Below are 24,400 nucleotides of genomic sequence, written 5' to 3'. Positions count from 1 at the left end.
TTTTGGTAGGGTTGATATCAATACAGCAGTTCTGTTTTATTAATAAAGTATTATTATTGTAAATGAACAATATTATTCCATTTTTCTTGTGTATGTTTACTATAATATGTATTATATTTCACTCCCAGTTCAGTTGATTTATTAGCAAAATTATCAACAAAATGTTAATAGCTTAATCCTTATAGATTCTATTAGATTGATCAAAACTTGACAAACACATTATGATCATCATGTGTATGGTAAGCTATGTTCAATCTAATAAAATCTATAAGGATTAAGTTATTAACATTTTGTTAATAAATTTGGTGTAAATGCGGCTTAAACCTATCTTTTCAGTATCATTAGATGTTGAAAACTGTTCAAAGACTGAGTAAATAGTTTTTTTCTCAAAAATTAAGTTCATTTAAATACAACACGATTTTTTATGTTTTGGTAGGGTTGATATCAATACAGCAGTTCTGTTTTATTAATAAAGTATTATTATTGTAAATGAACAATATTATTCCATTTTTCTTGTGTATGTTTACTATAATATGTATTATATTTTACTCCCAGTTCAGTTGATTTATTAGCAAAATTATCAACAAAATGTTAATAGCTTAATCCTTATAGATTCTATTAGATTGACCAAAACTTGACAAACACATTATGATCATCATGTGTATGGTAAGCTATGTTCAATCTAATAGAATCTATAACGACGGAAAAACATTTTGTTAATAAATTTGGTGTAAATGCGGCTTAAACCTATCTTTTCAGTATCATCAGATGTTGAAAACTGTTCAAAGACTGAGTAAATAGTTTTTTTCTCAAAAATTAAGTTCATTTAAATACAACACGATTTTTTATGTTTTGGTAGGGTTGATATCAATACAGCAGTTCTGTTTTATTAATAAAGTATTATTATTGTAAATGAACAATATTATTCCATTTTTCTTGTGTATGTTTACTATAATATGTATTATATTTCACTCCCAGTTCAGTTGATTTATTAGCAAAATTATCAACAAAATGTTAATAGCTTAATCCTTATAGATTCTATTAGATTGACCAAAACTTGACAAACACATATGTTCATCATGTGTATGATAAGTTATGTTCAATCTAATAGAATCTATAACGACGGAAAAACATTTTGTTAATAAATTTGGTGTAAATGCGGCTTAAACCTATCTTTTCAGTATCATCAGATGTTGAAAACTGTTCAAAGACTGAGTAAATAGTTTTTTTCTCAAAAATTAAGTTCATTTAAATACAACACGATTTTTTATGTTTTGGTAGGGTTGATATCAATACAGCAGTTCTGTTTTATTAATAAAGTATTATTATTGTAAATGAACAATATTATTCCATTTTTCTTGTGTATGTTTACTATAATATGTATTATATTTCACTCCCAGTTCAGTTGATTTATTAGCAAAATTATCAACAAAATGTTAATAGCTTAATCCTTATAGATTTTATTAGATTGATCAAAACTTGACAAACACATTATGATCATCATGTGTATGGTAAGCTATGTTCAATCTAATAAAATCTATAAGGATTAAGTTATTAACATTTTGTTAATAAATTTGGTGTAAATGCGGCTTAAACCTATCTTTTCAGTATCATCAGATGTTGAAAACTGTTCAAAGACTGAGTAAATAGTTTTTTTCTCAAAAATTAAGTTCATTTAAATACAACACGATTTTTTATGTTTTGGTAGGGTTGATATCAATACAGCAGTTCTGTTTTATTAATAAAGTATTATTATTGTAAATGAACAATATTATTCCATTTTTCTTGTGTATGTTTACTATAATATGTATTATATTTTACTCCCAGTTCAGTTGATTTATTAGCAAAATTATCAACAAAATGTTTATTTTTCCGTCCTTATAGATTCTATTAGATTGAACGGAACTTGAAAAACACATATGATCATCATGTGTATGATAATTTATATTCAATCTAATAGAATCTATAACGACGGAAAAACATTTTGTTAATAACTTTGGCGTAAAAGCAGCTCACATCCTCATACTTAGGGCTGTTTGCACAGTCAAAGCTTAAACTAAATTTAATCAGCTGGTGGCTTGAACTAAAAATGAACCACATTATAACGAACGAGACTTGATATGGATTTAATTCAGTTTAAAATGAAATTTAGTTTAAACTGATACTGTGCAAACGGCTCATTCTCCACAGTCAAAGAATTCACGATAAAACAAGAACAAAAACTTCTTTCGAGATGGCATTGCATATCACACAAATGAAAAATATCATATTCTCACCACAGTAGAAAACATGTGGTCATACAAGAAATAAGCAATAAAAAGTTTGACATTGAGCAGATGCATTGATTCAAAATTAAATTTACATATTTGTGAAACATCTCAAAGTTCTTTATTACTAAAACTGGGAACTTATGTTTAGTATAATCAATACTCTATTCTTATAGAAAAACATACTATATACCAATGTTACTAGATTATCTAGTATTCTAGGTACCTTGCTATATACTAATTTCTACATTCATGTCAAGTAAACATATTGAACGTTGTTGACATATCTGAGAGCAAAGTTTAAAAAATTTGCAGTATAAGCTTCAGATTTTATTGTATAATTCTACATTTTGTAGATAAATATTAATAATATTTAGAAATGAGTCGAAATAGTGAAAGAAGAGGTACAGAAAAACTACGTATAGAGGAAGTAGATAAAGAGTTTTATGAAGCTCAAAATCGTGATTTAACACAAAAATTAGAAAGGTATGGTAATTCATCCAAAATTTGTTAAAAAAATATTCTACACAGTACTATTCACAATATTATTCATTTTTATTGAAATTTATACGCATTATGTAGCCTATCAAGATAATAGTTCACAATTTAATATTGAAGCAATATATTTTTTGCTTTAATAGGCTACGGCTTGGGACAAATACCATAGAAAAACCGATTAAAGCATAAGAAGATATCCCATGGTATAGGGCGTTTATGTTTCAATTTTTAATGTTAACTCAAGCCAATAGTTCCAGTAGTTGTTTCTGGTGAAGCTATGTGACGCTGGTAGTCTCTCCTACTGTGCCGTTCTTACACTCTTACACTCCCAACAAAACATCCAGTAATAAACGACAGTAATCGGCTTGATTTAACAAACACTCGGCTTCAAATTTAGAATATGAACAACCTATACCATAGGATATCTTCTTATGCTATATTTTCTCTATGCTAATAAGCCTGCACATGTATTTATTTATACATTGAAACATACACTATCATTCTCGACTATGAATAATTGGGAAAGGAACAACAGGCTTAAAGCCCAAAACTGATCCTTTCCCAAATTTGGATAGAAATTGTCCAAAAATAGGTTATGTTTACATTTCACGATTTTTGTCCAATTTTGAGTCCAAAATATTTATAAACTAGGAATTTAGAATTTAGAAAAGTTGAAAACCGAATTTAATAAGAATACTTCACTAAATCATCACTAATAACTGAAAAATACTCTATTAATAATAATTGAACATTTTAAAACGTGAAAAGAAACTCAAACTTACTCCTGAAAAAGAAATAACATATTAAGTATTAAAATACAGGTATTTGAACTGAAATAAAAGAAAACAGGAATATGGAGATACAAATAGGGCACTGAAGAACTTGAAGAAGATTGGTCAGATACTTTGTGAAAATAATTAAGGACTAAAAATTTTGTGTAGTGAACAACTACAAGACTTAACCTATTTCGGACTATGTATAACCTTATCTGAATTTGGGAGAGGAATAGCACAAGGTTACCTTATTTTTTTCTCTCCCTATCATTTTGATGATATACTTATTGTATCAATCAATAAAGAATATCATTGCCTATCTAAAAATAGAAATACAGTTTTTCAGATTATAGATTTTTTTTGAATTAAAATATCTCTGCTTTCCCACATTTCTAGACTAAAAGCACATTGTACAGAAGTGGAAGAGGAATATGAGGAGACAAAGAGGGCGCTACAGAAACTTGAAGAGGACTCCTCCGATATCATCGCCTATCTCAAACGAACACTTCAAGAGAAAGCTGATGAAATCGGTGAACTACAAGAGAGGCTTACGGCTCTTCAACAGGTCAGTTTTTCAACAAAATTTGTCTCAAAATTTCCCCTTTTTTTAAATATGCCTACAAATTATAATGTCAGGAGTTATAATTTTTGTACCTAACTCCTTAGCAAATGCTGACCTAAGCACTGTATTGATCTTGCTATAGAGAGTTCCACGTTATAAGAGCTTGCAAATTGACGAGGAGCTCCAAACGTCATAGCCCACTTAAACTCATTAAGCGCGGCGTCATTTTATGAAAATACTCATTATTAGGGGGTATGAGACTATACTATAGTGAGGTCCACGTTAAGAGAGATAGAAAAAAGTGAGAAAGAAAGATAGTGAGGCAGTGGAGAAAGATAGGATAACAACGTTGCCGATCCTTTGTCTTGTCAACGCCTCCTATAGACGGTAGCTGATAGACGTTTATTGATGTAATATTAACTGTTCATTCTCGCTTAAAATAATCAATTGTACTTTGTTAGGCAAGAAATTATATTTTTCAATGATTTCATAATTAAGATGAAATATTAATTTTCTTAACTAATCATTCATTCTATCTTTAAATCTATAATATACCGTATATAAATCTAAACATATTCAATGCCATACTCTATGTCGGACAAAATATGGTAGTTGGAAGAGACGAGGTAATATCATAGAGAAACGATAGCATAAGTAGATATCCCATGGTATAGAGCCTAAGGAAAATACAAACAAGAAATTACAAAAAAGTGAAAACAGCTAAGCAAATGAAGAAGAACAAGAGGTTTGAAAAACCAAAGAAACTATATAGCAAAATTAAATATGTTAACAAATGAGAGAAAAGAAACTACTAGAGTTAAGAGTCGACAGATAAACAGAAACTAATACCATAGAGAAACAATAGCGTAAGTAGGTATCCCATGGTATAGGGCGTTCATGTCGCCATTTTTACTGTTATCTCAAGCCGATTACTGTCGATTATTGTCAATTTTTACTGTTTTGTTGGGATGATAGTGTATGAACGGCAGAATTTGAGAGACTACCAGCATCATACAGCTGCATAGGAAAGAACAACGTGAACTATCGGCTTGGGATAACAGTAAAAGTTGCGACATAAATTCCCTATACCATGGGATATCTACTTATGCTATCGTTTCTCTATGGTCATACTCTATGTGCCGGTTGCACAACAGCCGGTTAAATTTTAACCGTGATTAGTTCCACGAGAACCAATCAGAGAAGCCGTCTTATCAAGAAGGCCTTCTCTGATTGGTTCTCGTGAAATTAATCACGGTTAAAAATTAACCGGCTGTTGTGCAACCGGCACTATGTCCGACAAAATATGGATAATTGGAAGAAACGAGGTAATATTCACACGCACAACACTAGAAGTAGAGAACATCTGGATATCCCCTATCAAAGGCTATCTAAGTCAATGGATGTATATCTCACTTTAGGGCTTAGACTTTATAATCAGCACCTGCCAGCGGAAATTGAAAATAATGTAAATGCGAATAAGTTTAAGAAAGAATTACATGACTGGATAGTTTTAAGGCCATATTATTGCTCAAGTGTATTTACCAACAATTGAACTCCAAAATATATTGGATCCTATTAATTCATGTACTAGTAGTTCTGTGAACAGTAGACCTCACGCAGTATTCTCATCCACAAGTACCTGATTAAACTGTAGACCTTATAGCAATAGACTGGCTTCTCCACACATCTGTGTAATCACTTGTCAGCTGATTTATGAAACTAATCAATTATATTTAATTAATCAAGGAAATGAATATTTTTCAATGATTTAATAACGAATATTCATAATTAAATAATTATATTTCTACATTTTCAAAAAATAATCTGGAGAAATCTAGAAAAGGATAGAGCTGTTTGTTTGCCTAATGACAGACAAGGATAACTACCAATGTTAATCAAATGCTGACTAAACGTGTAAAACAAGAAATTACAAAAAAGTGAAAAACAGCTAAGCAAATGAAGAAGAACAAGAGGTTTGAAAAACCAAAGAAACTATATAGCAAAATTAAATATGTTAACAAATGAGAGAAAAGAAACTACTAGAGTTAAGAGTCGACAGATAAACAGAAACTAATACCATAGAGAAACAATAGCGTAAGTAGGTATCCCATGGTATAGGGCGTTCATGTCGCCACTTTTACTGTTATCTCAAGCCGATTACTGTCGATTATTGTCAATTTTTACTGTTTTGTTGGGATGATAGTGTATGAACGGCAGAATTTGAGAGACTACCAGCATCATACAGCTGCATAGGAAAGAACAACGTGAACTATCGGCTTGGGATAACAGTAAAAGTTGCGACATAAATTCCCTATACCATGGGATATCTACTTACGCTATCGTTTCTCTATGGTCATACTCTATGTGCCGGTTGCACAACAGCCGGTTAAATTTTAACCGTGATTAGTTCCACGAGAACCAATCAGAGAAGCCGTCTTATCAAGAAGGCCTTCTCTGATTGGTTCTCGTGAAATTAATCACGGTTAAAAATTAACCGGCTGTTGTGCAACCGGCACTATGTCCGACAAAATATGGATAATTGGAAGAAACGAGGTAATATTCACACGCACAACACTAGAAGTAGAGAACATCTGGATATCCCCTATCAAAGGCTATCTATGTAAATCAATGTATATCTCACTTTTGGGCTTAGACTTTATAATCAGCACCTGCCAGCGGAAATTGAAAATAATGTAAATGCGAATAAGTTTAAGAAAGAATTACATGACTGGATAGTTTTAAGGCCATATTATTGCTCAAGTGTATTTACCAACAATTGAACTCCAAAATATATTGGATCCTATTAATTCATGTACTAGTAGTTCTGTGAACAGTAGACCTCACGCAGTATTCTCATCCACAAGTACCTGATTAAACTGTAGACCTTATAGCAATAGACTGGCTTCTCCACACATCTGTGTAATCACTTGTCAGCTGATTTATGATGAATAATTCTATAGTATGATTATTACTCTAATATTGGCGTATGAAGGAGGCTCCTTTTTCCTTTTATATTATTATCCTTGAAATGCAAATTTTCCAAAAACCTTGTATATACGTCGACGCGTAATTAAAAAAGAACATATCTGTCAAATTTCATGAAAATCTATTACCGCGTTTCCCCGTAAATGCGCAACATATAAACATTCAAACATTAAGAGAAATGCCAAACCGTCGACTTCTCACGTCTCACTTCGCTCGGTCAATTAATTTACTGCATGTTTATTGTTTGTTTTATGACTACTCTGTGATATGTACTGACTATTGAGGTTGCTTATAACTTGATTGTACCATGGCAATTAAATGTTATTCATTTATTTATTTTTGTTTCATTTATTCTACATTTAATGAATATCAATGACTATCATTGCAAGATGATCTGGCAACAGAGCAAAGCGAGAAAGAGATAGCGCTATCTGCTTTGTTGAATGATAGACAAGGATAGCAATACCATTATAACGTGGACCCCACTATAGGTAGGTATTAAGACCTGTAACTTATGATGTTTAAAATCTTGTCTTAAATAGATCAATATTGATTCCTAAAAATATTGATTCCTAATTTATTTCAGGCCCGAGATACTGAAAAAGCCATGTTCCTGGAGAGAATCAGAAATATGGAGAACGATTTCAAGACAATGCATGAACAGTTGACATCAGAAATCAAACTTTTGAGTGAGTGTAGCTTTGAAAATATTTTTCAATTTGATTCTTGATTTTTGAAATATTCATGCACAATGAAAATAGTAAAAAATCTAATGATTTGTACTGCATACTCCCCACAATTCAATAACACGGTAATAAGTTATCATCGATAAATTAAAAACACAGTATAATTTATATATTTTGGGAAGTGAACAATTACAAGACTAAGGCCCGGTTGCACAAAAGTCGGTTAAATTTTAACCGTGATTAGTTTCACCAGAACCAATCGGAAAAGGCTTTTCGAAAAGACAGCTTCTCTAATTGGTTCTCGTGGAATTAATCACGATTAAAATTTAACCGGCTTTTGTGCAACCGGCACTTAACCTATTTCAGACTACGTGTAACCTTATCTAAATTTAGGAGAGGAATAGCACAAGGTTACCTTATTTTTTCTCTCTTTATCATTTTTTGATGATGTACGGTACTTGTTGTATGAATCAATAATGAATCAATAATGAATCAATATGATATCTTTTCTAATCCTACATAATTATGTATAACTTTTCATGATGATTGGTCATGATAATTCTATTATTATTTATTGATTCATACAATAATTACTAGAAATATAAGTAATATCTTTATTATTAGATAATAAAGATGAAAATTTATCATCGTTATTGACTTATATATCTGAATACAATGTTCAAATTATTGCGAATATCGGGTACCCACGGTATATGGAAGAAGACGGTAGGTGTCACGCGCATGTTTGTGCTGAATGTCCGGTGTAGCTGACGTCATTTTATATCCAATCATTTGTTACTAACAAATAAGTTTCATAAATTGCCAATAGATGTTAAAAAAACCTCGGTTGGTGGCGATGACGCAATCTAGCTGGCTGGCCACTGCGCACACATTTTGTGGCCTCTACCGTTTTCTTCTAAATACTGTGGGGTACCGATCTTCGCTCTGGAGTACAAAAGCATAAAAAATGTATTACGAAAGAAGAAATTATAATAATATTCATAGTTCATACAGAAATGTTCTATCTAATAATAGTAAATTGAGATTAATTCCCAGAGGAATGCAAAAATTCCCTCACAAAGACCCGGTTCCACAAAAGCCGGTTACATTTTAATCCTGATTAATTTCACGTGAACCAAATCAGAGAAGACCATTTCAAAAAGATGGTTCTACCGGAATTAATCAGGATTGAAAATAACACGGCTGTTTTGCAAACGGCATCAAGTACCTGATTGAATGATTACAAAAGTTCAACAGCTGAGTCATAATTTTGACACAGTCCCACACACATGAACTCGCTCACTCACTTCCATCATCAACATACGACGAAATAATTATTATCAGCTGATTTTCCAAGGATGAATAATAATTATCTTTTTAATGTCCTTCAGCGAGTTTCCCCAGGAATGAGACCTAGTGCAATCGAATTTTTATATTATAAACCTACTATGTTCTGAATTTCTTGAAAATCATTAGAGCCGTTTTCTAGATCCGGTGAAATACAAACATATAAACATAAATAAATAAATTCAATTTTATTGTCAGCCAGCCAAAAAAGCACAAGACAAAGTCACACAAATAGAACATTATATAGACAGTCACACATTAAGAGACACATTGTTACTATTACATTGCTATTTAGATTACTTTTCCAAATATTACAAATAACAAAGACAATATTACAAAATTTGGCAGCTAGTTCATACGTGCTAACAATAAGAATTAAGGTATACTGATTCTGCTCTCGTAAAATTCACTTAATTTATAAAAAGGATTTTTTGCCAGCCAATCGTGCACCTTTAATTTGAACAGTTTTAGGGGTGTTTGTTGGAGGTGTAGCGGTAACTTATTATACACCTTTTGCCCAACTGCTTCAAAACTGTTTAAAGATTTAGACAATCTTTGGTATTGAATATAGATCTGTCTATATTGTTTCTGGTATTAACAGAGTGAACAGTATTTCTTAATTGATAACGATGCAGATTCTCCTTAGTGTATAACAAAACAGAATATATGTACTGATTTATTACTGTCAGAATTTTATTATTTATGAATAAAGGCCTACAGTGTTCTAAATAAGGTGATTCCGTGATTATTCGCACGGCTTTTTTTTGTAGCAGGAGAATATCGTTATTTAATCTCGCTATTAAATTGCTCGTTTAATAGTATAGGATAATACCAGGGAATAATATGAGGGGAATTTCAGAAAATACTTGATAAAACAATTAAATTTCAGATGGCAAGTTGAATTCGCTGGAAGAGTTCCGGAGTCAGAGAGAGGAACTGATGAACAAATTTCTCACTCAGGAAGAAGCCATGGAAGAGCAAGAGAAACGCCACAAACAGACTCTCTACGAAGTGGAACGCAAATTCATAATAGCCAAAGATGAGTAAGTATCTTCTTAAAATGTATGTATTCAGGGATACTTATTTTTTTATTCATAACATAACATAATTGTACCTGTTTTTTGAAAAGTTTTTAATATAACAGATTAAAAACAAAAATTAAATTGTTTCGCTGCTTCACATCATCTTCATTGGAAGATATATTAGAAACTTAATATGATGCTATTTTATAAATGAGTAAGTGTTGACTACCAGGTAACCCATGCTTCGCAAGGGTAAACTTCTAAACTCTACAAACTGAAAACTTATGTATTGATTTATTTCATTACACAATCACAAAATCAAATTAATAATGGTTCGGAGAGAATCAACAGGATAAACCTAAAACTGGTTCCCTAATTTTGAGAAAAATATGACAAATATGGTGATAGAGTGAGTAGTTTCCAATATTTATATGAAAATTGAGAATGGAGATATCCAATGTAGAGAATAATTATCATTCCTTTAACTGATGCAGTAGGAAACAATTGTATGTCATTCGAAAAAGCAAATAGCACTACCGTAGTAGGCATATTTTCCAAATCCGCATCGTTGCCCGATTGTTTTTAACAATGTAGAAGTTATTTGATCATAAAACAATATATTCTCTTAAAGAATAAAATATAATTGGTTATTTAAAACAAGAATGAAAGGTTGATATTATATCAGATACACCGGTATCAGCTATCCTCTCCAGAAGGCAGTGGCAAGGCAGAGAATAGGCAACGCTGTTCTCCTATCTATATCCACTGCTGTCATTAAAACATGGACCTCACTATACAAAGTTTTCATAGATTGTGAGTATATATTATTATTACAGGCTTTAAGGCTGTTGTTCCCTTCCCAATCATCCATAATTGAGAATGATATTGTATCTATCAATGTACAAATGGACACGTTAAGCCATCGGTCCCGGCTGCCTAAAAAGCAGTCGTTAGGTAATGTCAGAGGCCCTGAAATTGATCAGTTGCGACCTGAAAATTCTGATACCAGACCTGAGCCAGCCAGGTCACTCGATATTATTATTATTAATGTATAAATGAATATTACGGTGTTTAATCAATTGAAAATGATTCCTTAATGTGATGCTTACCTCAAAGTGAACGAAACTAAAACGCAGTTCTTGCAGTTCAAACATAGAAATAATTATAGAGATCTTGAAGAGATAAACGTTCAAATAAATGGAGTGAATGTTGAACAACCTCTGTCTGTGAAATTTCTAGGTGTCTTGCTGGACCAGAACTTGTCTTGGGATAACTATATTGATCATTTGTGCTGTAAAATATCATCTGGAGTGTTTGCACTCAGGCAGATTTCAAGATTAAGTACTGGGAACACTATCTTAACATGTACAGTATATCATGCCCTCATAATGTCACATATTCGGTATGCAATATTGGTTTGGGGGGGCTCCAGTCTCAAAAATTTAGATAGAATCTTTAGAATGCAAAAGAGAGCTGTGAGAGCGATTAAAGGTCTTAAGCCATTAGAGTCCTGCAGAGAGTATTTTAAAGATCTAGGACTACTCACTGTGCCTGCACTGTACATTTTCGAAGTGATCATGTATATAAGAGATAAAAAATTTATAAGAAACTGTGACATACATAATTATGACACTAGAAATAAGAGTAAATTTTCTGCACAATACCACAGGACAGCTCAGTATGAAAATAAGCCTTCTTATATGGGTATGACATTTATGAGTAAACTGCCGTCAGCTTTGAGAGAAAATGAGAATAAGGATATTTTCAAAAAGCTATTGAGAAAATATTTAGCAAACGGGGTTTACTACAGTATTCAAGAATTTATGGATGGAGAATGAGGCTTTTGGGAGGATTAAATTGCAATGTACATTGTGGAATGTGATGTATATAATATATGTTTATATGTATTCCTTTATTTTTTTGACAAATAGTCCTTGGCGATTTCCTATACTCTTTAAAGAGTCTCCAGGGAGAAAATTTAATCAAATCAAATCAAATTTTTCATTCCTTAACAAAATTCAATCATAAGAACATTCCTCATTATATATATTCTGTTTGTGTTTCAGATTGAAGAAGGACATGGAAAGCAAACTACTGCAACTTTCTCTTGACTTCCAGAACGCCACACAGATGCGAATAGCGGCCACAACTCAAAGAGTCATCCGAGAGAATGTGGCTGTTAATAATGAGGTGAAAATTTAAAAAAAATCAAGATTTAGTTGCAAAAATTGAGAAAATATAGCATAAAAAGGTATCACATAGCAAATAATGTTGATGGAAATTGCATTTATCCAAATGCTGATCAATCAATAATTATTATTGAACGAGAATCCTAATTAAATGCTGTAAATCACCCCAAAGACTTTTGCTACTGCAAATATTGACAACAGGGAAACAGCAACAGGGAAACAGTACATTGAGTGTCCAATGTACAGATTTCCAACAGGAGTTGTGGGCCTCCTCACTCTTACCAGAGAAGCTATAGAGTGGCTGAGTGACCTGGAGGTTGACATTTGAAAATATGGAGATTGATTTTCTGTGTAGGGTACTTGAACCCAATAACTATTTTTTTCTATGTTTTACATTTTGACAGAGCCATTTGACTTATCATAATATTATGATAATTCAAAGTATGACATTATCATAATATTGTTTCATTTTATTATTATTATTATGACAGCACTTCATACAGTGTAAATATAGTTATTTGTGCAACTAGTGCGCAAAGTGACAGTTTGCTGCACCAAAAGAAACGTTTACGCACGAGCCGTAGGCGAGTGCGGAATGATGGTTTCTTGAGTGCAGCAAACGAACTTTGCGCACGTATTTCACATTAAATTTTTCATACAGTTACCATTGAATATGAAAAGTGGGTAATTATGGGTAAAATTGCCTGAAATGCATCAAATGTATATCTGTGTAATTTTATTATTAATAAATAAAATAGAATGTAGTATGTGTGTTTGAATGGCGGCTGTGTGCTGTCAACTGCTGTCATCCACCACAGTCCTCCACCTCAAGACTCTTATAACGTGCTAGACCCACAGTCACTGTTACCAACTTAATTTTGATTTTGCTGTACTGGTGCTCCATATAACCTACTAACTATTTTGCATTGCCATGTTGCAAATCTGGAGTGCAGGAAAAATTTTTTCCGCACTAGAGCGGAAAAGTGATTCTTTGCGTTCTGTATAATCAGTGCAGCAATGGCCACTTTTCAAGGTAACTGTAGGGAAAAATTATTTTCCTACAGATACCTTGAAAAGTGACTATTTGTGCACTGATTGCAGGCCGCAAAGAATCACTTTTCCGCACTAGTGCGCAAAGTGAGTACTTTGTGTACTCCAGATTTGCAGCATGACAATGCAAAATAGTTAGTAGGTTAATGGAGCACCAGTGTAGCAAAATCAAAATTAAGTTGGTAACTGCACTCATAGTGAGGCCCACGTTATAATGGCAGCGGAGAACAGCGTTGCCTTGCCATTATGTGCCTTGATTATAGTCATTTCAATGCTTACATAACATAAACCGCCTTCAAGCAGTCACATAAATTTTCAATTGAATTACTAATCATTATAATTCAATTTTAAATAAATTAAGGTTTTTATTAATAATAAAATTACACAGAAAAACATTTGATGGATTTCAGGGAATTTTACCCATAATTACCCACTTTTCATATTCAATGGTAACTGTAGGAGAAATTTGATGTGAAATACGTGCGCAAAGATCGTTTGCTGCACTCAAGAAACCATTCCACCCTCGCCTACGGCTCGGGCATAAACGTTTCTTTTGGTGCAGCAAACTGTCACTTTGCGCACTAGTTGCACAAATAACTATTCCCGCACTAGAGCAGAAAAGTGATTCTTTGCGTTCTGTAATCAGTGCAGCAATGGCCACTTCTCAAGGTAACTGTAGGAAAAAATTATTTGTCAGCCCGTGAACAGATAATTTTTGTATAGAAGCGCTCATCGAATTTCCATCTAGCTGTGTATACCCTATATTAATTATGAAAAACATAAAATATTTACTCATAACTGGACCACGCATTCGAATCGCATGTGAGTAAATATTTCATATCTTTCACAATAATCAATAAAGTCTACAAGTCGTCATTCTGGTGTTGAAACTTGAAATATTTTCGAACTTGAAATAAAATGTGATTTCAGTTAGCTGCTCTGATGGAATCATGGCGTAATTTGACTGATGATGTCACAGCATTGAAAGACAAAGACAAGATAATGCGTCTGGAAATTGAATTGCAAAAAGAAGAGAAACTAATAATCCTGAAGAAGAATAAAATACAAGAAAAGGTGAGTGATGAAAAATTAAAAATATTTATGTTGTTGAAGTTGGAATAATGTTCAAGATACGATAAATGATTTAGACGTTTTTAGTCATTTTTTGCACTAAATATTCTTAGTAATATAAATTGCAGCCTAGTAAATTAGAATGTATTATTTTTTCAATATCCTGCGAATAGCTAATTGCTATAGTGAGGTCCACGTTATAATGGCAGTGTTTGATTGACAATGGTATAGCTATCCTTGTCTATCTTTCAAGAAAGCGGATAGCGCTATCTCTTTCTCGCTTTGCTCTGTTGCCAGATCGTCTTCTAACAATGTAAAATTCATAATTAATCAACAAAATATTTCATCTTAGTTATGAAAATTCATTATGAAATTATTGAAAAATATAATTGATTATTCTAAACGAGAATGAACAGTTAATATATTACATCAATAAACCTGTATCAGCTACCGTCTATAGAAGGCATCGACAAGACAGATGACCGGCAACGATGTTCTCCTATCTCTCTCCACTGCCATTATAACGTGGACCTCACTAAAGAGAGATTTCAAAATAAATGTCTTAACCAGTGCTTAATTTGTAAATTTTGAGGTGCTCTGGCTGGCCCGACTACCGGGGCCCGAATACCCCCCCAGTGGAAGGGGGTCCGGGGGTCCACCCCCGGAAAAATTCTCTAAATTTAGCCTTAAAACCTAGTTTCAAGTCTGTTTTCAATTATTTTTATTTTTAATTAGGTTTAACGTGAAACAAATACAGATTTGATCAAATTAAATGGTAAGAAAAAAAATACTTTAAATTGCCAGAACCTGCAACTACGTTACGGTACGTTCCGGTCGCCCTGGGAGGTACCGGAACGCCGTTCCGGTGCGTTCCGGCACAAATTAAGCTCTGGTCTATATTGTTCTATTGAAATTGTATTTTGAATGAATAAATTGAAACGTTTTAAAGTATAGTTGGTGTATTGGTTATTATTTTTGGAATAAATCTTGATTTTCGAAAATATCCTTACAGGTAATTGAGAAAATGACTAACCAATATGAAGAATTGGAATCAAAACACCAGAAAATGATGGAATTCCAAAAAAGGTGTGAGTCACTGGAAACTCAGCTACAAGAAACACAGGTAAACTTAAACCTTATTTTGGAAAAATTCACTACGTACTTTAGATTTATTGTATTTAATGAAATGAAATTGATTGCCGTATATTTTATAAAAATAATTTTATTATATAAGATTCTATTCTATTATTGAATTATATTTTTTATTAAATATTTATATACAATATATACCTATTGAATATAATAGGTAGGTAATGAAATGTAACATATTTTTAGTATTATAATCCGCCTCAATAAGGCTTTTCAGTGAATAGTATATTTTTATGATATGTATACTTTGAAGTAATATTATAATAGAATATAGAATGAAATAAAGTTTTATTTCTGCACACAACAGTAGGCTATACAATAGAATAGAAATTAACTTTGTAAACTAATTACTTTTTCGCCACACTGCACAGAAAGCAGCTGTTTTCCAGTCCCTAGATCTGAAAGACCTTGTTTGCAGACGACTCTCGTCTGACGTAAGAAACAGGTTTCTTTCCGGCCTAGGCCGGAAAGAGTAATCTTTCCAGCCGCTAACATGGAAGTCCATAGTTAATAAGTCATCCGCTAGATCGGGCGAGTGTCAACTTTCTTCATCTGAAGTCACCATTATTTCAGTTCGAATCAAACTAATTCAGCATTTGCTTCGCAACCGTTTTTATTCAATTATTTATTGTTGATTAGCACATTCCGAATTTTCAAAAATGCTTGAAGATGACGACACCCGTGATATTCCAAGTGAAATTGTAAAAGAATCTGAAATCCTGACTGCAAATCTTCTACCACTAAAATCTAGAGATAGGTACAATAACGAGTATTCTTTATTTATTTTGTCAGCAATACCTGTAGTGTGGCGAAAAATATTGTTCGCACCATGGGCAAAAATGTTTTTCCGGCTCTCAATCTTTTCTAGTCCTTGGCCTATGGCCTCGAACTTGAAAACCGATTTCGAGCCGGAAAAATCTCATTTTCTGCTCTAGGTGCGAAATATACTATTTGAGTACTGTACTAAATTTTTTGGACGTGTCATATACTACCAAGCTTTGCTTGATTTTTGTAGTGTTGTGTGACAAAAATTAAACTGAACTTGGAGTGTGATCACATTGGATGCGTGTAAATATGTGCAAGTGCAAGTCGTCAGATAATGCATGAGCCGAAAATAGTTATTTGTGCAACTAGTGCGCAAAGTGACAGTTTGCTGCACCGAAAGAAACGTTTACGCCCGAGCCGTAGGCGAGGGCGGAATGGTTTGTTGAGTGCAGCAGAGGAACTTTGCGCACGTATTTCACATTAAGTTTTTCCTACAGTTACCATTGAATATGAAAAGTGGGTAATTATGGGTAAAATTGCCTGAAATGCATCAAATGTTTTTCTGTGTAATTCTATTATTGATAAAAACCTTAATTTATTGTCAAATTGAATAAAAATGTTGTCCTTGGTTATAATATCTAATACTAATAATTAGCGCGTTGTGCTTCGTTGCACCTCTGCTCACTATAGCAGCCACAGCAGTCACTGTTACCAACTTCATTTTGATTTTGCTGCACTGTTGCTCCATATAACCTACTAAGTATTTTGCGTTGCCATGTTGCAAATCTGGAGTGCAGAAAAATTTTTCCCGCACTAGAGCGGAAAAGTGATTCTTTGCGTTCTGTAATCAGTGCAGCAATGGCCACTTTTCAACGTAACTGTAGGAAAACAAAATTTGAACACGTTTTGACTTGTCTGTAGCTGCAACGAGCAAGTGCAAGCGTTCAGTGTGAGTGTTCCTATTGCTCTTTCCACATTTTGTTTCTCATCTGCATGATTGGTGATGACCAAGCTTGCACTGGCACGTATGTGATTACACCCTCAGTTAAAGTATTTAAATCTACAACAGTCTCCAACTTATTGAAGGGTTCCCATACATATGACCAGAGAAAACTACTATAATACAATATAAAACTACTGCTGTATTCTGTGATACAACTCACTCTATATTATAATGGGTATTTTAAAATTGAATGAATATTACAAATACTTCCAATTGTAAAACTTCACTTTTCCAGCAATTGATGGAGGAAGAGAAAGAGAAGTCAGATAAAACAGCGGAGAAGCTGAGGGAGATAGAAAATGATCAAGTGACGTATAACAAGAAATTAGAGGACGCCATATTGGAATCTGATCGCTTGCACGGTATCTTGAGGTCGGCTTCTAAAGCTGTCATGGAAGCTATTATTGTAAGTACCGTACCATGGAATAAAACAATCTTTGTGTTCAAGTGTTTAATAACATTATTAAGTGAATAATAACATTATCTTTGTATAAAGTGTATAATAATAGTTTTCTGACCATACTTGCAAAGACACATTTCAATTCAAATTTATTTACCAAAAATCTGGTGTGGCGCACTCACACAACTTTCCTTGCCGTTATGAAAATTGATCACCTGACGCTAGTGTTCACGCGCATTTCTCAAGTCTACTATTCAAAGATCTGAGCCAGCTGGTGACAGGACAATAACGCTGGAGACACACGAGGTCTGCTATCTCTTCATAGTGAATGATTTAATAGAATCAACAGTTGCCAACAGTTTGCAATTGAAATAATAACATTTTCTCGAATTTCGAGCTTATTTTAAATTTTAGGTGATAATGTTACTGAACATTAATTGTAGAGATTTTCATGCTTAATCTTCTCCACTTGGAATTTTTTGTTTTAATTTTATCTGAAGCCTAATAATTGGGAATCTAAAATCAAAATTTGCATAGATGCAAATTGGAGCTCCTGACATTTTTACAGATATGGGACTTTAGGCAGTTGATAGAGCTAGTCAATGACTATTTCGGGTATAAATTTGATCATAATCGTTAGAGCCGTTTTCGAGAAAATCGCGAAAACTCCGGTTTTTGACAACATTTTCGCCATTTTAGCCGCCATCTTGAATTGCATTTGATTGAAATTGTTCGTGTCGGATCCTTATATTGTAAGGACCTTAAGTTCCAAATTTCAGTCATTCCGTTAATTGGGAGATGAGATATCGTGTACACAGACACACTTATACACTCATACACACACACACACATACAGACCAATACCCAAAAACCACTTTTTTGGACTCAGTAGGCCTTGAAACGTATAGAAATTTACAAATTGGGGTACCTTAATTTTTTTCGGAAAGCAATACTTTCCTTACTTATGGTAATAGGACAAGGAAAGTAAAAAGTTTTATCTATAACACATGACAAGCTCGAAAAATTTATATAAGCACTGTTGGTTGCTCATAAAATTTCTAAACGATATTCAATTCCACGCCATAGATTGTCGATCTGGAGTGAAGTCCTGAATCACAGCTTCAATTCTTCGTTTCAGTTCATCAATATTACATAACATCCTTGCACACAACTTATTTTTCACGGCCATAAACTGAAACGTCTTTGAACGGTAATAACCGATTATCTGCTTTTGTGGAACCGCAGAACGCACATGGCTTCCTCCTGATGCCCTGTCACCCCACACCAATGAGCCGACTGTGTTCTATGAAGGTCATCACAGATTATAGAAACTACACCAATGTTTGCCACAAAAATAAGCGTGATACTACTATTTGTTGTTTTCTAAAACCTATGATATGGTTTCAATAATCTATGCTCACTCTGTATATCCAAATCAATAATATTATCCAAATCAATAATATATTTCTATTTCTTAATCTATGTTTTTAGGTTGAACAAATATCTTGATAAATTTCTTTAGGTTAAACAAATATCTTGATAAATTTCGTTAGGTTGAACAAACATAATTTAGGCTCATGCCTGTATAATCATATCAATAATATATTTCTAAATATATGTTTTCAAGTTGAACAAATATCTTGATCTATATGTTTTTAGGTTGAATAAATATCTTGACCTATGTGTTTTTAGGTTGAACAAATATCTTGATCTATGTTTGTAGGTTGAACAATCACCGACAGATGACGAGGCATTTAATCTTAGTAAACGTCAGACTCTGTTGTCCGCTTTGCTTGGCATGTTCAACAAAGCTGCCATGCCTTTCTCTGCCCGTCTTTCTGGCATGGAACCGTCTATTTTGTAAGTACAATAATTATGGTATCTCTTTTCTGTATAGGGCTACTTGTAATAAAAATAGAAATAAAAATAAAAATCTCAGTACCCTTACAATTATGGTACTCTAATGCTTCAATATAATGTTTTATTTATTTATTCATGGATACAATAACAAATCATATAAATATGATTGGGAAGGAACAACAGGCTTGGCCCAAAACTATTCCATTCCCAAATTTTGATTACATGTCCAAAAAATAGGTTATGTTTCTTCTGTGAGAAGTTCAAGCTCAACTTTCGTCCAAAAATAAATATGAGATGCAAATTTTAAATTTAGAAAAATTAAAACACCAAATTATATTTAAATATTACACTTAATTATCACTGCACATTGTATTAAGTTATTTTATGAATTTTGAAGCCAAAAATACACTCAAATTCTCACTAAGAACAGCTGATGAATATTATGTCGTATATAAATGAAAATTTAAAGATCAAAGTACACTTTCTCAACATACATCTATATTTTTCATTATTCACAACATGGTTCGGCTATAAAACCATTCAATTGTTTTTTTTTTTATTATCCAATTCAATTCAAAATTTATTTATTTTGCACATCAATACATAAAATAATTTTTTGTTTACATAATAACCTGATGTATGATTACAGAAATAACTTCATTTGATAAAAATGAAATAGCCATCAACTGAAAAATAATAGGAAAGTGCAAAATAAAATACGCACCCTTAGGCATGAGCCGGAGTGAGGTGTACTAATATTATTATTTTTCATTTAATGTGAAAAATAATGGTATACGCTCTTATTGCATCTTCATCATTGAAACGCATATTTTATTGTCAATTCCACTTTATTAACTAGTAGTTCTGTGAACAGTAGACCTCGCGCTCAGTAAGTTACATTGACTTGTTATGTTTTCTCAAAAATTAATAAATAATTTATCAATTTAAAATGTCTAGAAAAAATTCTAAATAAATATAGAGCTTTCTGTCCTATCGTACCGTGACGTGTCGTCCCGGAATGTGAGTGTGAGCGCTTTTATCAGGTCTGGCTGCAACTGTCTACAACGTTGATGGAAAGATACATTTTCAAGATGTTCGATGTTTTTGAACGGGTAGTATTATAAATAGTCAACTGTCTACTAACGTTGATGGAAAGATACATCTTCAATATGTTCGATGTTTTTGAACGGGTAGTATTATAGTCCATTAGACAGCTGATTTATGAAGAATAATTCTATAGTCTGATTTTTACGGTAATATTGGCGTATGAAGGAGGCTCCTTTTTCCTTTTACATTATCCCTGAAATGCAAAATTTCCAAAAACCTTGTATATACGTCGACGCGCAATTTAAAAAGGAACATACCTGTCAAATTTCATGAAAATCTATTACCACGTTTCGCCGTAAATGCGCAACATAAAAACATTTAAACATTAAGAGAAATGCCAAACCGTCGACTTGAATCTTGGACCTCACTTTGCTCGGTCAATTAACTTTCCTCTACCGGTATCAGCTTTCCTTTATAGAGGACAGTGGCAGGCAAGGCAGATAATCGGCATCGCTGTTCTCCTATGTTTATCCACAGCCATTATAACTTGGACCTTACTGTAGCAAATTTATTAGAAAATTAATATCATTTGCTACAGATGAATTAAGAGGTACCTTTGGTTAGACCTTGCTATACATCTATTGTACTCCAATGTACGAGTATATATTATAGTCCGAGAGATATTACTTTTCACACGGACTCTCTCTCTAAGACAGAGAGGCCCGATGCTCTTTAATAGACTAATGACTGGCACTACCTAACAGCATTCAGCCTACTTTTGTGTCAGCAATTATAGGCATGCTTACTCCACTATACAATCACTCTGTACATCCTACAAACTGTGTAAGAAGAAACTGGTTTCTCCTCTTCTTCTGAAAAGTAATATCCCTCGGACTATAGTTAACTTTCAGAGGAATATTGATGGATAATTTTCGTTAAATCATTTTACAGCTCAGTGTCAGTATCTGAGGACGAACTGACAAGACAGATCTACGAAACGGGGAATCTTGGCATCATAGGACGTCGGCTGGAGTCAACCAGCTTGGACTCTGGACCGGTCTCACTAACCGACTTACAAAAGTCTCCGACTCCCTCAGAAACTTCTAAAAAATCGTCCTCACAGGCTCAATTCGAATAAATATTGCTTCAAATAACTCCATACTGAATTATTTACATAATTAATAAGAATACCCACTATATGTACAATGAAATTTACATATAAATGTTTGATTTCATTTTGTAGACTAGCATACCGGCTAGTCTAGTATAATTGTCCAAAAAGGCTCAATACTATTAAAACTCACTCAATACAACAGCATTTCTGGTATTATTGGTATTTCTGGTATTCTGGTATTTCTGGTATAACAGTATATCTGGTATTATCGGATGGGCACGTTAAATTGTCGGTCCCGGCTGAAGTATGACAGTCGTAAGGCCCATTGACGGCTTAAATTATATATTCAGGCGGTGGAACATTCCCGAAAGGGAACTCCCCACCAACAAAAGCCATACGAATTTATTTTTATTTTTTTTCTGGTATTATTTTGAAGTTTTATTGTAAGAAAAGTATCCATCAAATTGTAGTGATGTATAGGCCATCTTTAAATTAGTTCTTTAATATTATAATATCTAACATCTTAATATATAACATCTTTAATATTATAATATTTGTATTTTTTAATCGCACTCACTGCTGGCGAACAAGTTCCACTTATGCCAGTAGTGCCTTTTTATATAAATTTATTTACTTATAATATTGTTAATTTTATTATTGTACTGTATACTTCTAAAATTTTGTACTTTTGTTAACTTTATTATTTCGTGAATCTTGTAGATTTATGTCTGTAAAATTATTTGGCAAATAAATAAATTACAAAAGTTAATCAAAATGTATCAAGTTTTAACACGATGTTAAGCAAGAAATTATTATTTATGAAGAAATTGTCAAACTCATTACCAATAGTTAGGGTCAAGCCATACATAGGGCCGGTTTCCGAGCTCGGGATTTGGCCAAGTTCTAGACTTTAAACAGCTGGAGTCAGAAAATTGGCTTTCCGAAACGGGGCGTAGTCGTAGTCATTGTCACGTTTGAATTAAATTTCGAAAAACTAGAAAATTGAACACAAATTTAAATATAGAGGAAATAGTGTAAAGTTTCAGCTATTTTGAATTATTTAGGAATGTTTAATTTTGTCAAGATAAAACATTTCCAATTATAGAAATGAGACAATAAAAACTGCGACTACTGTCATGAATACTGCGACCACGCCCCGTTTTGGAAAGCCAATCTTCTGACTCCAGCTGTTTAAAGTCTAGAACTTAGCTAAATCCCGAGCTCGGAAACACCGGCCCTTATTGTAAGAAAAGTATCTATCAAATTGTAGTGATGTATTGGCCATCTTTGAATAGTTAATATAATATCAAGCTTTTTCAATATTTTACGTAAGAAATTATTATTTATGAAGAAATTATCAGGCTCATTACCAATACTTAGGGTCAAGCCATACAAAGCGTTTTTTTCGGGCGAGTCGGCAGATTAGGAAGCTGTCCGATTGGCTGATTATCAGCTGATTTCCGAACGCCAACCTAATCAATCAATCAGAGAGCTTGCTGCCCTGCCAACTAGTCTGAGAACGCCTGATAAAACGCTTTATGTGGCTTGACCCTTAGGCTGGTCGCTAACGGTAGGACATCCATGATGAACATATCCACTAAGGCCAGGCGAACATCATTTAGTCAATAAAGACTGGATCAGACACGTTTAGTCACAATACTTCACATTGTTGCTTATGACGCAACTCACACTGATTGTGACTAAACGTGACTAAACGTTGTCTTGACTTGTGACTAGTCTTGTCTTGACTATCCGGTGTACGCCCATCCTTAGGCTGGTCACACATCGATTAGTCAAGAGAAGATTAGTCACGTTTAGTCACAATACTTCACATAGTTGCTTATGGAGTCATGTCTAATTGCAATGACTAATCAGTGTGTGTTGCGTCATATGCAGCAATGTGAAGTATTGTGACTAAACGTGACTAGTCTTGTCTTGACTATTCGGTGTGTGACCAGCCTTAAGCTGCGTTTACACCGGAGTTAATAACACGCGTTTTTAACATTCTTGTTATCAACTGATGTTAATTACAAAAGTTAATAACATCATGTTGAGTTGCATTTACACCGGAGTTGATAATTTTTTGTCGATTCAGTCAAGTTGACAACTTTTATAACTCATTTTATATTATAACATACTTTTTATTAATAACTCATGTTATAATATAACATGAGCTATAAAAGTTGTCAACTTGACTGAATCGACAAAAAATTCTCTTGAAAAAAGTTGATAACTCGTGTTTTCAACAGAAAATTCCTTGTTATTAACAAGATTTATGTTATCCATCGAGAGTCGGTAACTTTTGTTAATAACAGGTTACTATCTTCCCCGCAACCCCCTCGCCCAGCATCCCTACCCTACAACTACAGCTGTTCCCTAATAACTACAGCTGCAGCCAAAACACGTGACAAAGTTATTAACTTTTTTTGATAACAAAACTAACAGCCAAAAGAAAATGTTATTAACTTATGTTGAAAAGTGTTGTTTTAAACTCTGGTGTAAACTCATTATAATTTATTTACATTAGATCAGATGAAGATCATTAATGATCATTAATGATCACACACATGTTTCAATTCAAATTTGAAGACATTTTTTTGCTTTTTATTCCG

The 24,400-nt window shown here is 33.1% G+C and overlaps 1 protein-coding gene across 2 annotated transcripts; it reads left to right on the top strand.

Moving 5' to 3' along the window:
- Positions 1-2,324: 2,324 nt before the first annotated feature.
- LOC111046167 (cilia- and flagella-associated protein 157) lies at positions 2,325-21,995 on the top strand. Of its 2 annotated transcripts, none has more exons than XM_022331664.2 (10): positions 2,325-2,753; positions 3,935-4,103; positions 7,672-7,774; positions 10,008-10,161; positions 12,207-12,330; positions 14,310-14,453; positions 15,463-15,573; positions 17,603-17,773; positions 19,491-19,627; positions 21,626-21,995. In XM_022331664.2, exons 1-10 carry the CDS (start codon positions 2,647-2,649, stop codon positions 21,810-21,812), a joined length of 1,407 nt encoding a protein of 468 aa, XP_022187356.2. In that variant the 5' UTR covers positions 2,325-2,646; the 3' UTR covers positions 21,813-21,995. The 2 variants fall into 2 exon arrangements, with proteins under 2 accessions (XP_022187356.2, XP_039281434.1); XM_039425500.1 differs by lacking the exon at positions 2,325-2,753 and adding an exon at positions 3,198-3,232.
- Positions 21,996-24,400: the final 2,405 nt, after the last annotated feature.

The sequence above is a fragment of the Nilaparvata lugens genome, chromosome 4 (assembly GCF_014356525.2).
Source record: "Nilaparvata lugens isolate BPH chromosome 4, ASM1435652v1, whole genome shotgun sequence".
NCBI classification, from domain to species: Eukaryota; Metazoa; Arthropoda; class Insecta; order Hemiptera; family Delphacidae; genus Nilaparvata; species Nilaparvata lugens.
Note: the sequence above shows the minus strand (reverse complement) of the source record. Positions and strands in the feature narration are given on the sequence as shown.

What these genes read in the sequence shown, in the direction of transcription:
- LOC111046167 (XM_022331664.2), top strand. Translation starts at nt 2,647, where the DNA reads ATGAGTCGAAATAGTGAAAGAAGAGGTACAGAAAAACTACGTATAGAG. An exon ending in TTCATAATAGCCAAAGATGA is followed by an intron (nt 10,162 to 12,206) that starts GTAAGTATCTTC and finishes TTTGTGTTTCAG; the next exon opens with ATTGAAGAAGGACATGGAAA. An exon ending in GGCATGGAACCGTCTATTTT is followed by an intron (nt 19,628 to 21,625) that starts GTAAGTACAATA and finishes ATCATTTTACAG; the next exon opens with CTCAGTGTCAGTATCTGAGG.